Source organism: Agelaius phoeniceus, chromosome 14 (assembly GCF_051311805.1).
Source record: "Agelaius phoeniceus isolate bAgePho1 chromosome 14, bAgePho1.hap1, whole genome shotgun sequence".
Taxonomy (NCBI): Eukaryota; Metazoa; Chordata; class Aves; order Passeriformes; family Icteridae; genus Agelaius; species Agelaius phoeniceus.
This window is the reverse complement of record NC_135278.1, coordinates 20041702-20055538: the sequence shown is the minus strand read 5'-3', so window position 1 is coordinate 20055538 and position 13837 is coordinate 20041702. Positions and strand designations below refer to the sequence as shown.

Sequence of the window (13837 nt, the reverse complement as noted above, 5' to 3'; positions counted from 1 at the left end):
CTCCAGGAAACATTTGTTTCCCAGGTCTCTCAGTGACACATGTGCCAGCACTGACTTTTTATACAAATCTATTTATTTCAACTTAATATTCTACTGCCAAAGCAGTTCCCGGAAAGGGTTCCCCGTGGGTGGTGGGAGAGGGAGTGAGTGCCAGGGGAGATGGCAAAGCCCTTTAGGGTGGACTGCACGCTGGCTGGCTGCTGTGGGCTCTGCTGAGTGTGGGGCCATTGGCTTTCTGAGTGGGAGGCATTGGGTCCAGGTCGTGCACAGGGTGAGCTGTGGGGAGGCTGAAGCTGCTGTGCTAGAGGCTGTTGCACTGCTGGCTGGCCTGCCCTGCCTGCTCTGCCTGCCCTGCCAGGCTCCTCTGGCTCCCCCTGCCCTGGATTTGAGCAGGGGCCCTCCAGTGTCTCCCAGCAGGGTCCTGTTGGGCTGAACCATGCCTCAACTGGAAACAGCTCCTGGCCCTGGGCAGGGGGACACTGCTGGCACACAGTCCCTGCTCACCTCTGTTCTGTGTGCCAGAGCAGCCAGGGAGGGCTCCCCTTCCCCGGAGCTCCCTGCTCCTGCTCTACAGTGGCCGCTAGGGAAGCAGAAAGGGCGGTGTCCGTGCCCGGAGGGCAGCGCGGGGTCACTCGCAGGGGTCCCCGCTCTGTGCCCGCCGTGCTGCCTCACGCTCGCTCAGCAGGTAGGTGTCGATGAACACGAAGAGCTCGTCGGGGCTCACCGGGGCGATGTAGCGCTCGCGGTCCGAGCCCGCCTTGTCCAGCAGCACGGCGTTGAAGTGCGAGCGTGTGAGGTGCAGGTAGCGCCTGCAGGTGCAAGGGGGTCGCTGCTCAGGGCTTGCACTGCTCAGGTCCTCCTGCAGTGCGGGCTCCCACCTCCTGCTGGGGGCTGTGAGCTCTGGGAAGCTCTGGTGCCACTGCATTCAGACTTGCAGGGGTTCCCCCACTGCACGAGCCCCTCTGGTGCAGCAGAAAGGGGCTGTTCGTGAACCCAGCTGCCACCTCATGCTTTGCCATTGCTGGTGGCACTCCCGTTCCCCGTCCCCTGGAATAGCCACCTGGCTGTGCAGGACGGCCCCGCCTGCCCTACCTGAGCTCCTCGATGATGCCCAGGGACAGCCGGTGCTCCCGGATGCGTCCCACCTCGTGCGGGGGCTGCCCCAGCAGCTCCACGGTGGTGACGTGCCGCAGGTCCAGCCCGCAGGCAGCTTGCTGCAGAGGGGGACAGTGAGGGGTGCTGGCCGTGCAGGTGGGGCAGGGGGCGGCAGGCAGCTCCGCTCACCTGCAGCATGGAGATCTGCATCTTGTAGAAGCGGTTCGAGGGGTCGGGGGCCGAGATGACCAAGAGGCGGCGCTTCTCGTGGAACTGATCCAGCAGGCTGGCGGCCGAGCTCACGTCCGTGTTGATCTGCATGGCTGGGGCACGACACGAGTGTGTGGGGAGGCACCATCGTGCCCCCCGTCACCCCTCGGACCCACAGGGCAGCACCCCCCGAAGCTCTGGGCGAGTCCCGCCCTGCCCGCAGCACTTACGAGCACAGAGGGGCTGGGAGCCCGTCCAGTGCTGGCTGGACTGGCACACCCGCAGGGAGGTGCCCTGCCGCTCGAAGCCCCCGTCGCACAGGTACTCGCAGGTGGCGCCGTAGTTGTTGCCGTCGGAGGTGCAGGAGATGTACCCGTTCTGCGGGGGCTTCAGGACAGGGCAGCGCCTCACTGCAGAGGGAGAAGGTGCCTGAGGGCTGGGTGCTGGGTGCCCTGCAGCGAGGGCTGAGCAGGCTGCAGCTGGGGCGGCAGCGGGGGCCCGCGGCCGCGCTCTCACCGTGGACGCGGATGCTGAACTTGCAGCTGGCGCGGTTGTAAGCCTGGTCGTGGGCGGTGTAGCGGATCACATGCTCTCCTTCGGGGAGCTCCGAGCCGGGCTCCGGGCCCCGCAGCATCACCCTGACCCACAGACGGGTTTGTGCATCGGCACCCCGGGCAGCGGCCCCGGCACGGCCCCCAGCCCCCGCTGGCAGTGCCCGCAGCGCCTCTGCCCTCACCTCTTGATGACACCGTCAGCAGAGTCCCTGACGCGGGGAGGGTCCCAGTACACGGTGGCAGTCAGCTTGCCCGGCTCTGCTATGCGCTCCCGGGAGTCTGGGCAGCGGATCTTGGGAGGCTCCAGATCTGCCAGAGGGAGAGAGGGATTCATGGAACCTGTGGGTGCCTTGGCTGAGCCGTGAGAGCGGTGTTGAACCACCCCGGGCACCTCGGAGCCACCCGGAGCTGCTGTAAAGCCAGTGCTGAGTGCCCCAGTCCCGGGCTGGTGCCAGTGTTTCAGGGCTAATGGCACTGCAGGGACAGGGACAGGGGTCCCAAGGGAGGGAGGTGCAGGAAATGCCAGGGTTGGCTGTGGGGTGACACCTGCAGACACCCCAGGCACGGGTGATGAGCCCCTGCGTGCCCCAGCAGCGCGGGGGGAGAATTTACTTACACAGGGGGAGAATTCACCTACACAGGGGGAGAATTCACCTACACAGGGCGTGAATTCACCTACAAAGGGGGAGGATTTACCTACACAGACTGGCTCGCTGCCGCTCCAGCGCCCATCCTCCATGCAGATGCGGCTCCGGTCGCCCTCCAGCTGGTAGCCGGGCTGGCAGGTGTAGTCGCAGCGGGAATCCATCTGCACGCCCGCTGAGCACACGTAGGAGCCCCGCAGCACCGCGGGCAGCACGTGGCACCGGATTTCTGGGGTGGAGAGAGCAGAGAGGGGAGGGCAGCGGCTGCCGGCCGTGCGGGCGGGCAGAGCCCCCAGGGCTGGGTGCTGAGGGGGGCTGGCAGGGCAGGGCCGGGGGCACTCACGTCGGCAGTACGCCATCCCCGACCAGTGGCGGCTGGGCAGGCAGTGCACGGCGCTGGGACCCACCAGGCGGTAGCCGCGGGCGCAGCTCAGCTCGCAGCGCGTCCCCAGGCTGCTGCGGTAGGAGCTGCCCCGCGGCGAGTGGCAGGCGGCCTCTCCGCGGTGGATGGTGAGCGTGGCGCACCACTGGGGCACTGCGGGAGAGCAGGGGGCTGACGGAGGAATCTGCCGCGCCTCGGTTTCCCCACGAGGACACAGAGGATGGGTTGGGTGCTGTTACCTCGGCGGTAATCCAGGGCGGGCTCAGGCGGGGGTTCTTCTGCGTACACCTCGTTGGTGTGGCTCTCCAGGTAGTAGCCAGAGCCTGGCAGGAAGGAAGAGACGAGCAGGCTGCAGGGCAGCTCATGGCTGCGAAACCGAGGAGCAATCCCAGCCCTGGGCAGAGCCTGTCCTTGGGGCTGCTGTCAAGGGTTAAAGCGGGCAGAGGGGAGTCCAGCCCCGGTGGCACGGAGGGCCTGGCACCAGCCGCAGACTAAACAGCGGCAGCGGCAGCCGCGGTTGTGGCAGGAAACGGGCGCTGGCGCGGACTGGGCTGGCACCGACCCCCAGCTTCTGCTGCCGGGAAGCCCTTCCACCCCCTCCCATGGCACCGCACTGCCACGGGGCATCCCCAGGGAGGGAAGGGAGCTTCTCTGTCCTGCCCTTGCCTGCCCTTTCCTGCCCGTCCCTCACCCAGGAAGGGATGGCGAGCACGCTGCCCGGCCGGGGGCTGCTGGGGGTGCCCGTGCTCCAGGGAAGGATGGAGCTGCTGGAGGGGCTCGGCCGGAGATGCTGGCTCCTCTCCAGCCGTGCTGCCCCGCGGACGGGGTGAGAACGGCCCTGTGCCATCCTTGCGGGCCGCCCTGCGCCCTTCACGGGCACTGTGCTCGCCGTGGGGAGGGGGCCGTGCAGGGGGAGAGGCTGCGGCCCCTGGGCGCCTCGGCCGGCCGCGGCATTCCCCAGCACTGAGCTCACGTTTCCGCCGCGTTTCCGCCGGCCCCCGCCGGCGCTGCCCCCTCCTCGCCGCCCGCCCAGCGCACCGCGCTGCCCTGGGCACGGGGGATGCCCGGCCCGGGCACCCCCAACGGCGGCAGCCGCGCCCGCACCGTGTCCCCCTGTCCCTGGCCCGGGTTCCGGGAAGGGGGTGTCCGCCGGGAGCAGGAGCCCTCCCGTCACGGGGAGGAAACTCCATTACGGATCTTCCCAAAGTGAACTTCATTCACTGTGGAGCGGCTCGCCCCCGCGCCCCACGAGCCCGCCCGTTCCGCAGCGCGTTTATCCAGCTGCCCTCTCACGCTGCCACGGGCCCTCGGGGAGCAGAGGGGAGGGACGGCACCGTGGGGATGGATCCGTGACCTGGGAGACGAAGCTGTTTCCCGTGGGGCTGCCAAGACTCCGGCCGGGGCTCTGGGGACAGAGTGCAGGGTGTCCCCGCAGGCAGATGTGCCATTTAATGGTGATGTTCCTTCCATGCCAGTGCTGCCTTTTCCTCCTCACCTGGAGCCAGCTCAGCCCCGCTGCACGGGGCAGGAGCATCCCCAGGCGTGCTGGCAGCATGGCCAGGGGAGGGGATGGGAGGGAAAATCACCCCAAAGCCCGTGACCCAGCCATGGGGCAGGGAGGGGAAATCACCCCAAACAAAGCCTGTGACCCAGCCGTGGGGCAGGGAGGGGAAATCACCCCAAACAAAGCCTGTGACCCAGCCATGGGGCAGGGAGGGGAAATCACCCCAAACAAAGCCCGTGACCCAGCCATGGGGCAGTCAGGAGTGTGGGCTCGGTCCAGCTCACATCTGCGGCCCCGCGGGAGCAGGCAGTCAGCGGGAAGCTGCGGGTGGGGGTGTGAGGAAGGCAGGCTGGCTTTCTGCTCCTCCCTGGGTGCCTGCCAGCACCCCCTCCGTTCCTCCCTGTACCCACAGCTCACCCGCACAGCCACCCCATTCCTCAGGCACCGATGCTCTCCCGGCATCGCCGTTCCCGGGCTCCCTCCATCCCTTCCCACCAGGAGCCCTCAGCAGGGGCAGAAGGCGCACGCTGCCACCCCCAGGAGCCCGCGGTGCCCGCACAGCCCGCGCTCACCTTCGTGCCACGTGGATGACACCAGCCTGGCGAGGAGCAGCAGCAGCACGGGGGCTGCCATGCCGGGCTGGGCAGCCCTCCCGCCGTGCTGGGGCCGGGAGCAGCCGCGGGCCCTGGCGAGGATGGAGAGGAGCTGGAGGCAGGGGACGGCCCCCTCTGCCGCCTGATGTCTGTCGCTCCTGCTTGCCCGCTCCGCTTCTGCTGAGCAAACTTACTTTCCCCCTTGGCTGCCCATCCCAAACATTCAAAAGCCGTGAGTCAGGCCCAAAATGATGAGATTGTAAAAAATAATAAATCCCAGGATGGCCCGTTTTTCGACGCGCCTCCTGCTTCTCCGGGGCTTTAAAAAGTTGTAAGAGGCTTTCTTCTGCGAGCAGAAGAGCCAGGAGCCTGTTTGGACACAGGACAGAGCCAAGCCCAGCCCGTGCCAGCCCTGACGGGCTCCGGGAACGCGGGGCCTGCAGGGGCGAGCACCAAACCGCAGGAGCCAGGTCCCCCTTCCCACCTCCTGCCAGAGGGAGGGAGGGAGGGAGGGAGGAGAGACCCCGCTGCAGACGGAAGGCTCCGAGCCCGCTGCCGAGAAAAGCGCTTCCAGCTGGGGTCTGTTCCCTGCCGCAGCCCGGCCCCCCGAGGCACGGGGACCGCAGCGCTTTGTCAGGGGCCAGGAGCCGGGGCCGGGGCCGCTGGGGTCGGGCAGGCGGGGCAGGAGCCGGGGCAGGAGCCGGGGCAGGAGCCGGGGCAGGAGCCGGGGCAGGAGCCGCTGGGGTCGGGCAGGCGGGGCAGGAGCCGGGGCAGGAGCCGGGGCCGGGGCTCCGCTGGGCAGGGAGAAGGGATGGGCTGGCACGGCCAGGTAGGAGCGCTCCGTGGGGTGTGCCGGGGGGGACGCGCTGCTGGCTCAATGGGCTAATTAATTATGTGTCGGCCAGGCTGGGAGAGCGCTAATTAATGACTGTCGCAGGCAGGAGAGGGCAGCCGGGAGGGGCTGCGGCTGCCGGGGTGGGGACCCCGCAGCCCGCCCCAGGCCGGGGACACCCCCGGGACACCCCGGCAGGGCTCAGCCGGCGCTGTTGGCGTGCTGGCAGTGCCATGTGCCGGGCGCGGGGTGGCTGTCCCGCTGGACGCCTGGACACGGGGTGGGGCACGGCAGGGCTGCAGCAGGAGAGCAGGGACTGGCGCTGGCTGGCACCGCGCAGGAGGTGGCACGGGACAGGCAGGCGGTGGCACCGGGGAGGCAGGGAACGATGGCATGGGTCGGGCAAGGGGTGGCACCGGGTGGCACGGGACAGGCGGGAGGTGGCAGCGGGTGGCGCCGAGCAGGTAGGAGGTGGCATGAGGCAAGCAGGGGGTGACACCAGCAGGCGGTGGCACGGGGGAGGCAGTGGGTGGCACTGGAGAGAGGGTGACACGGGCTAAGCAGGGAGTGGCACTGGACAGGAGGTAGCAGGGATAGGTACGGGGTGGCACGGGCTAGACAGCAGATGATACCGGACAGGTCGTGACAGGGGACAGGCAGGAGGTGACACCAGACAAGGGTGTGTCACAGGACAGGGGATGGCTCCGGACAGGGGGTGACAACGGATAGGGAGTGTCACGGGACAGAGGGTGGCCCGGGACAGGCGGTGTCACAAGACAGGCGTGTCACAGGACAGGGGGTGACAGCAGACAGGGGGTCACAGTGGATAGGGGATGTTACAGGACAGGGGGTGACAGGGGACAGGGGTTGATAGGGGACAGGGGGATCACAGGACAGGGGGTGACAGGGGACAGTGTCACAGGACAGGGGGTGACAGGGGACAGGGGGCGACAGGACAGGGGGTGACAGAGGACAGGGGGTGACAGGGGACAGGGGGGGTCACAGGACAGGGGGGTCACAGGGGACAGGGGGTGACAGGGGACAGGGGGTGTCACGGGACAGGGGGGTCACAGGACAGGGGGTGTCACAGGACAGGGGGTGACAGGGGACAGGGGGTGTCACAGGACAGGGGGTGACAGGGGACAGGGGGTGACAGGGGACAGGGGGTGTCACAGGACAGGGGGTGACAGGGGACAGGGGGTGACAGGGGACAGGGGGTGTCACAGGACAGGGGGTGTCACAGGACAGGGGGGTCACAGGACAGGGGGTGACAGGGGACAGAGTGTCACAGGACAGGGGGGGACAGGGGACAGGGGGTGTCGCAGGACAGGGGGTGTCACAGGACAGGGGGTGACAGGGGACAGGGGGTGACAGGGGACAGGGGGTGTCACAGGACAGGGGGTGACAGGGGACAGGGGGTGTCACAGGACAGGGGGTGTCGCAGGACAGGGGGTGACAGGGGACAGGGGGCGACAGGACGGGGGTGTCACAGGACAGGGGGTGTCGCAGGACACGAGGTGGCCCCTGGCAGGGCTGGCCGGGGCGCCCTCTGCGGGAGGAGTGGCGCAGAGCACGGTGCCGGCCGGCTCGCTCGGCCGTTTCCGTGAGCGCTCGGGCTCCTCCGGCGGGGGGCGGGCCCGGCCCGCGCGGGGGCGTGTCCGGGGCGTGTCCGGGGCGTGTCGCGAGGCCCCGCCCCGCCCCGCCCGTCCCGCAGCCGCCCCGTGTCGGCCATGGCGTCCCCGTCGCGGCGGCTGCAGACCAAGCCGGTGATCACCTGCCTCAAGAGCGTCCTGCTCACCTACACCTTCGTCTTCTGGGTGAGCGCCCGCCCTTTCCCCCGCCGCACGCCGCGGCTGCGCCGCCCTGTCGCGACAGTCGCGAGCCACCGCGGCTTTCCCCTCTTCCCACCAGGTGTCGGGCATTGTGCTGCTGGCCGTGGGCATCTGGGGTAGGGTGAGCCTGGCCGTCTACTTCTCCCTGCTGGACGAGAAAGCCACCAATGTCCCGTTCGTGCTGGTGGGCGCTGGCACCGTCGTTGTCCTCCTGGGCACCTTCGGCTGCTTCGCCACCTGCCGCGGCAGCACCTGGATGCTCAAGCTGGTGGGTGGCCTGGGACAGGGCGGGATGGAGCCCCCTCCTCTCCTGATCCATCCCGACCCGTCCTGATCCATCCCGAAACACCCCATCCTATTCCTGTCTGGTCCCATCCCTGCCCTACCCCGTCCCATCCTGTCCTACCCCATCCTCTCCTCCTCCACTCCCCCTCCCGTCCCATCCCATCCTGTCCTGTCCCATCCTCTCCTCCTCCACTCTCCCCATCCTGTCCCATCCCATCCTGTCCTGTCCCATCCTCTCCTCCTCCACTCTCCCCTCCCGTCCCATCCCATCTTGTCCTGTCCCATCCTCTCCTCCTCCACTCTCCCCATCCTGTCCCATCCCATCCCGTCCCGTCCCGTCGCGTCCCGTCCCATCCTGTCCCATCCTCACCTCCTCCACTCTCCCCTCCTGTCCCATCCCCTCCCGTCCTGCCCCATCCCCTCCATCCCCTCCCGTCCCATCCTTTCTGCCCGCAGTATGCCATGCTCCTGTCCCTCATCTTCCTCATCGTCCTGGTGGCCGCCATCGTGGGGTTCGTCTTCAGGCACGAGGTGAGTCTGGGTGGCCACTGCCGTCTCCCAGTGCTGCAGAGTGAGTTTGATGATGCTTTTACCCCAGTGCAGTCGCAGATGTCACCGAGGGACAGAGGGGCTGCCTGGGAGCGGTGCTTAGTTTGGCAAAGATAGGGTTAAACCAGCGCAAAGAGCAGCTTGGTCCCTGTAAGGACCCAGAAGGAGCAGCCTGGGTGCAGGGTCAGTCCAGCACAGCACGTTGTCCCTCCATCAGAACAGGCAGAGTAGCCCTGGACTGTAATTTCTGGCTTTGGTCTATCTTCTGCAATAATTTCAGTAATTAAAGCTCCTGGGAGGGTTTCTGTGCCTGCTTGGGAGGGAGCTGGCACGGTGCAGCTCCTTGTTATTACAGACAGCATCCCTGCTGCCACAGTGCATCCAGCCTGCCCTCTAATACAGCCTTTAATTGCCTGTGCTGGGAAATGGCTGCTGGCCATGGCCAGAGTCACTGCTGCCATCCCCAGCGGTGACTAACGCAGGACAGGAGGGACAGCAGGGCAGGAGGGACAGCAGGGCCCTGACACCTCTGTCCTACAGATAAAGACCAGCTTTGAGAGCAACCTGGACCTGGCCTTGAAGAACTACAACGCGACTGCAGATCCACACAGCGAGGCTGTGGACACCATCCAGAGAACGGTGAGAGCCCCAGGTGGGGATGGCTGAGAGCCCCAGGTGGGGATGGCTGAGAGCCCAGGCTGGCAGCAGGTGGGGATGGGTGAGAGCCATCCCATTCCCAGGTGGGAATGCTGCCCTGGCCCAGGGTGTCCCCTCTGGCCTCTGTGGCACCAGCATTCCCTCACAGGCTTTGGAATTTGGCAGATGCTGGGTGAGATGGGGGAGCCATGGCAGTGGTGGGGGAGCAGGGGTCAGTTCCCTGGTGTGACCAGGCTCCCCACATGTGCTTCCCACTCCAGCTGCACTGCTGTGGAGTGCAGAACTATTCTGACTGGGAGAGGACTGAGTACTTCAGCCAGAAGGGTATCCCCAGCAGCTGCTGCAAGAACCCGAACGACTGCTCGGAGGAAGATCTCAAAGATCCAAACAAGGCCCAGCTGAAAGTGTTTGTGAATGTAAGTTAAGCTCAGAAAAGCCTTCCTGCTGGCCCTAGAGGTGGGAAGGCCAGGGATGGGTGTGTGCAGGGGGGTTAGTTTGTTCCTGGCAGGCTGGGAAGGAGAACTGCCCTATTGATGCTGATGTTCAGTGGCCCAGGGGCTCCCCTGGAGTGGGTAAGGTTATGGAATCCTCCCTTCTGTCTGAGCTTGCCTCACTCCTTGCTTCAAGATCAGGGCCCAGCCAGACCCAAGCATGGGCCTTTGGGGATTTGTGTTTTGAAGAACAGGTGAGTGAGGAAGGAGCTTCCCAGTAAAGTTTGTTTCAGCAGTGCTGACATCTCCCTTGGGTGCAAAGTCCTGACCCGGTGCTGAGGGCCTGTGACCTCATCCACAGGGATGGTTGGGTGATGCAAGGGTTCCTCTGATGAGTCACCTGGCTCAGGCTGGGAGCAGCCCAAGGGCAGTGCTGCCCTTGGTAAGGCATCTGGGCTGGGACACTGGAAATGGCTTTGCTGGGGCCTGGCAGGAGGGGTCAGCCAGGACCCCCCTGCTGCCTGCAGGAGCATCTTCCCCTGGAGCTTTGGGGAGGAGCTGCTCTGTGCTCCTGGGGGTGCAAAGCACTGGATCCACGTGCTTGCTTGGCTTCCTCTGCAGGGTTGTTTTTTCCTGGTAACGTCAACAATGGAGTCCAAGATGAGCGTTGTGGCCGGAATCTCCTTTGGCATCGCTTGTTTCCAGGTAAATCTCCTTGTCTGGCTCGGGAGGAGGGCAGGGTGAAGCCAGCACGTCTCCAGAGGGATTTAATTTCAGTGCAAAGTCTGGTGTGTACAAAAGGCACAGTTGGTTTCAGTCAGGGAGGAGCAGCTACTCTGTGGATTCCCCTTGGATTCATTCTGACTGCTGTGCAGGCCCCAGTCTCTCACACCCAGGCCTGAAGCCCCAGCTCTGTTTCCTTGAGCCCAGGTTTATTTGGAAAGATCTTCTCTCTGAAAGAACAGGCTCCAAGCAAAAACAAACGGAGATGGACGAACTCTGCGCCTGCTGTTGGCAGGGATCAGATCTGTGCCCTCCCTTTTCCTACCCACCCACACTGTTATCAGGAGGGTGCTTGGCATCGCTCCTCTCTGGTGGGGTTGTCGTGAGTGCTGGTGTGGCACCGCTTGTGCTGGTGGCTGACCACCCTCCCCTGCCCTATGTCCTCTGCTGCAATGTCTCCTTCACTTTATCGTGCAGGGCACTTCCAGCAGCAGCATTAGTGTGCTGGCCAGCCCCAGCCCCAGCTCCAGAGCTGTGTCCCGGCAGGAAGCGGGAGGCCCCTGCCCCCGGCCGGGGCTTTCCCGAGGTGCCGAGGGCTTTCCGACGCTGCAGGATGTGCAGCTGGCCCTCCTCCAGCTGCACTGGGCCAGCGTGCTGGGCTCTGGGGCTGAGCAGGCAGCCCTGCCTTTGGAGGGGCTCACATTCTGCCTCCCCTTGACCCAGCACCCAGTGGCTGTGGTGTGAGCAGCAAGGTGCTGCTGGCTGAGGCTGCAGGCTGGGGAGCAGGAACCTGTGAGATACTCAGCTGTCTGAGCTTGTCACTGTGTGTTTTCTGTACAGATGGACTGAACTGGGGAGTGGTACTGAGTGCTTTGGGAGAGCCCGAGAGCCGGAGCTGCTCCGCTGTGCCCGCTGCTCCCTGGCTGGGCTGGGCTGGCTCTGGGCTCACTGAGATGTGCCCCATACACCAGTGGTGACCTGCACACACACTCCCAGCTGCAGCATTATCTCAGCTGATGGCAGGCTTGGGCATTGCCACCAGTTCCTGGCTTTTATCGCCCCCTCGACAAGCTTGGCTGGGTCACACCTCAGCCAGGGAGCAGCCGTTGTGCTGATGTACCTCTAATCTGGCTTGTGGAGGTCAGAGTCATGCAGGATCTGGCCCTGGAGTCTGCACGGGTGCTGGGAGGCTGTGTTGTGATAACAGAGCACGTGTGATAGCAGTACCTTCCTGATGTGAGAGCAGCAGCCTTGCTTCCCCAGCGTCCTTGCAGCAGGGAGAGGTGCTGCCATTCTCCAGTGGCTGTGTAATTGGCTGTGACACTCCTGGTACCTGTGTAATCTCTGCAATTACCATAAAACAGTCAATGCTTCACGTAGCAACTTGTAATGGGATGGGACTTTGAGCATCTCTTGTGAGGAGCTTGTTTAGTTGGTGCTGCCAGGATCCTGTGCTTCAGCCACTTTCAGTGATTCTGAAGCAGGGTGCAGCAGCCCCTGCTGTGGTTTGTAAATCCCACTGTCCATCCTTGCATTTCATAAAACCCTGGATCAGTTTGTCAGGTTTTCTCCTGAAAACACCTCTCCCTGGTGTTGGCTGCCTCTGACATGCAGGGTTTGTTTTTTCTCTTTTTCAGTTGATTGGCATCATCCTGTCCTGCTGCCTGTCCCGGTACATCACCAACAATCAGTATGAGATGGTGTAGCTGGCCCCCAGCACTCTGTGCCTGTGCCTGGGTATGTCTGTAAGTCTAGGGGGCTGCCTCTGCCCCCCTGGCTGCTGCTGGTTACCCATGGGGTGGGGGTACCACATCTGGGGGGTTTAGGGTTAGAGGGCGCCTGCAAGACCAGGTCTGCTGTGTCGTTTTACCCTGTGCCATTTCAGCCTGTGCATAAATCCATATAAATCCATCCTGCCTGCTAACACTCTCTGTGTGCATTGCAGGGAATGCCTGGGGAGGATGCCTCCACCTCCAGTTTTCCTCTGGATGCCACGTCGTGAAATCTTGCTTTGAACTGACTGATCTTCTTCTCAACTAGCTCATAGAAAGGAGTGCAGCAGCTGTCCTGCTGCACTCAGGGACTTGTCCTGACACTACTCTGCTGTGCCACTGCCTGGGAGAATAACTGGTGTGGTGGCTGCAGCCCCCAGCTGCTGCCCCGAGTGCCACACTGTGCTGAGCTGCCTGTGCCGGTTCAGCACAGCTCCCACGTGTCCCAGTGCTCATCTTCAGTGCCTCCACTGGGAAAGGGCTGCTTCCCCTTGCCTTGGGCAGCCCCTGGACATCCCCTCACTCTCCAGACACAGTTGTTCTTGAGACAGGGCTGTTAAACACAGTCCTGCCTGCCTGAAGCCTTGGCTCAGCAAGGTTGTTGCCAAGCTGCCTCCTCCCTCCCTGGGTTTTATATACTTTTTTATAGTTGTACTTCTTTAAGGACGGGCTGTAGTGGTTCTTTTAAGCTGTAGTGAGGTTTGGTGATGTAGCTCCTGGTGCCTTTACCTTGGTAGGTGTCCTTGCACCGATTCAGCTGTGACTTGATTGTCAGTATTATATGCTGCTTCAACTCATTTTATGTATTGAGTAGAATTCTTTTTGTCCTGAGACACAATAAATATTAAGATATTTTACTCTATGAAACCTCCTTGACTTTTCATGTCCTGGAAATTCCTCTGCTTGAAGAGCAGCAAGTGCCCCCTGGGCTGATCTGCTCACTCTGGGCCAGCCAGGAACCTCTGGCCACTGCAGTTTGCATTCCTCCAATGTGCACTGGTGCACTTCTGCCTGCAAATAACTTCTGTAATTGAATTTTCTTCATAACAGTGGTTGTGTAACAGTGCTGGAGGAGAGGGCCTGGAGCACCCCAGCCCAGGAGCAGGGTGAGTAACTTCAGCCCAGTGTGAGCCATCCTTGGCCTGCTGGCAGCTGGCTTGGAGCAAAGGGCAGGGAAGTGCCAGGCCCCAGCTGCTCCCCAGGGCAAGAAATGTGCATTCAAGCTTTTAAATTAATTTGTTACTGCTCATTTTTGGGCTGTTTTGTCAGCAAGCCTCTGCCTTTGTGAGCCTGGTGCTGCAGTGAAGCACTCCTCTGCCAAGCTTGGGGGGTTTTTGGGTCTCGGGCACTGAACTCAAACGAGCTGTGTCTGCCTGTCCTGTTGCTAGGGAGGAGGCAGGTGTAACCAGAGCAGGGAAACCACCACCAGCAGTGGTGGCCCTTTATCAGTGTCACCCCTCTGGCCAAAGCTGCCTGGGTGCTGGGTGAGCTGCCCCAACAATGCCCTGGTATGGGCCAGCCTGGCTGCTGAGGGAGGGAAACGCCCCAAACCCTCGTGTTCATTTATCCCAGGTGAGTAAATCAGGCTGTTGTCAGCTCCTCCTGGCTCGGGATGGGGAGGCAGAATGTGTCAGAGCTGGGCTGGAGACTGGCTAAGGGCAGTGAATGCATGGATGGAGACAGGGCAGGGACACACGAGAGACAGGAATGGGTTTGGATAAACCCATTGTCATCTTCAACCCTGCCCAGAGGGAAGGACCCTGCCCTGCTCTGT

General features: G+C 63.6%; 2 protein-coding genes across 3 annotated transcripts; one reads left to right on the top strand and one right to left on the bottom strand.

Annotated features, from left to right (window-relative positions):
* Nucleotides 1–613: 613 nt before the first annotated feature.
* On the bottom strand, nt 614–5324 carry SRPX2 (sushi repeat containing protein X-linked 2). Its single transcript, XM_054641737.2, has 10 exons — nt 4962–5324; nt 3125–3208; nt 2847–3038; nt 2556–2732; nt 2042–2168; nt 1822–1943; nt 1536–1715; nt 1285–1418; nt 1093–1214; nt 614–809 (listed from the first exon to the last, which is right to left on the bottom strand). Exons 1-10 carry the CDS (start codon nt 5020–5022, stop codon nt 629–631), a joined length of 1380 nt encoding a protein of 459 aa, XP_054497712.1. The 5' UTR covers nt 5023–5324; the 3' UTR covers nt 614–628.
* Nucleotides 5325–7508: 2184 nt separating this feature from the next.
* Nucleotides 7509–12920, top strand: TSPAN6 (tetraspanin 6). Of its 2 annotated transcripts, XM_054641542.2 has the most exons (8): nt 7509–7631; nt 7726–7914; nt 8388–8462; nt 9021–9119; nt 9398–9553; nt 10190–10273; nt 11929–12028; nt 12237–12920. In XM_054641542.2, the coding sequence occupies exons 1-7, from the start codon at nt 7545–7547 to the stop codon at nt 11995–11997; spliced, it is 759 nt and encodes a 252-aa protein (XP_054497517.1). In that variant the 5' UTR covers nt 7509–7544; the 3' UTR covers nt 11998–12028; nt 12237–12920. The 2 variants fall into 2 exon arrangements, with proteins under 2 accessions (XP_054497517.1, XP_077042177.1); XM_077186062.1 differs by lacking the exon at nt 8388–8462.
* The last annotated feature ends 917 nt before the right edge of the window (nt 12921–13837 follow it).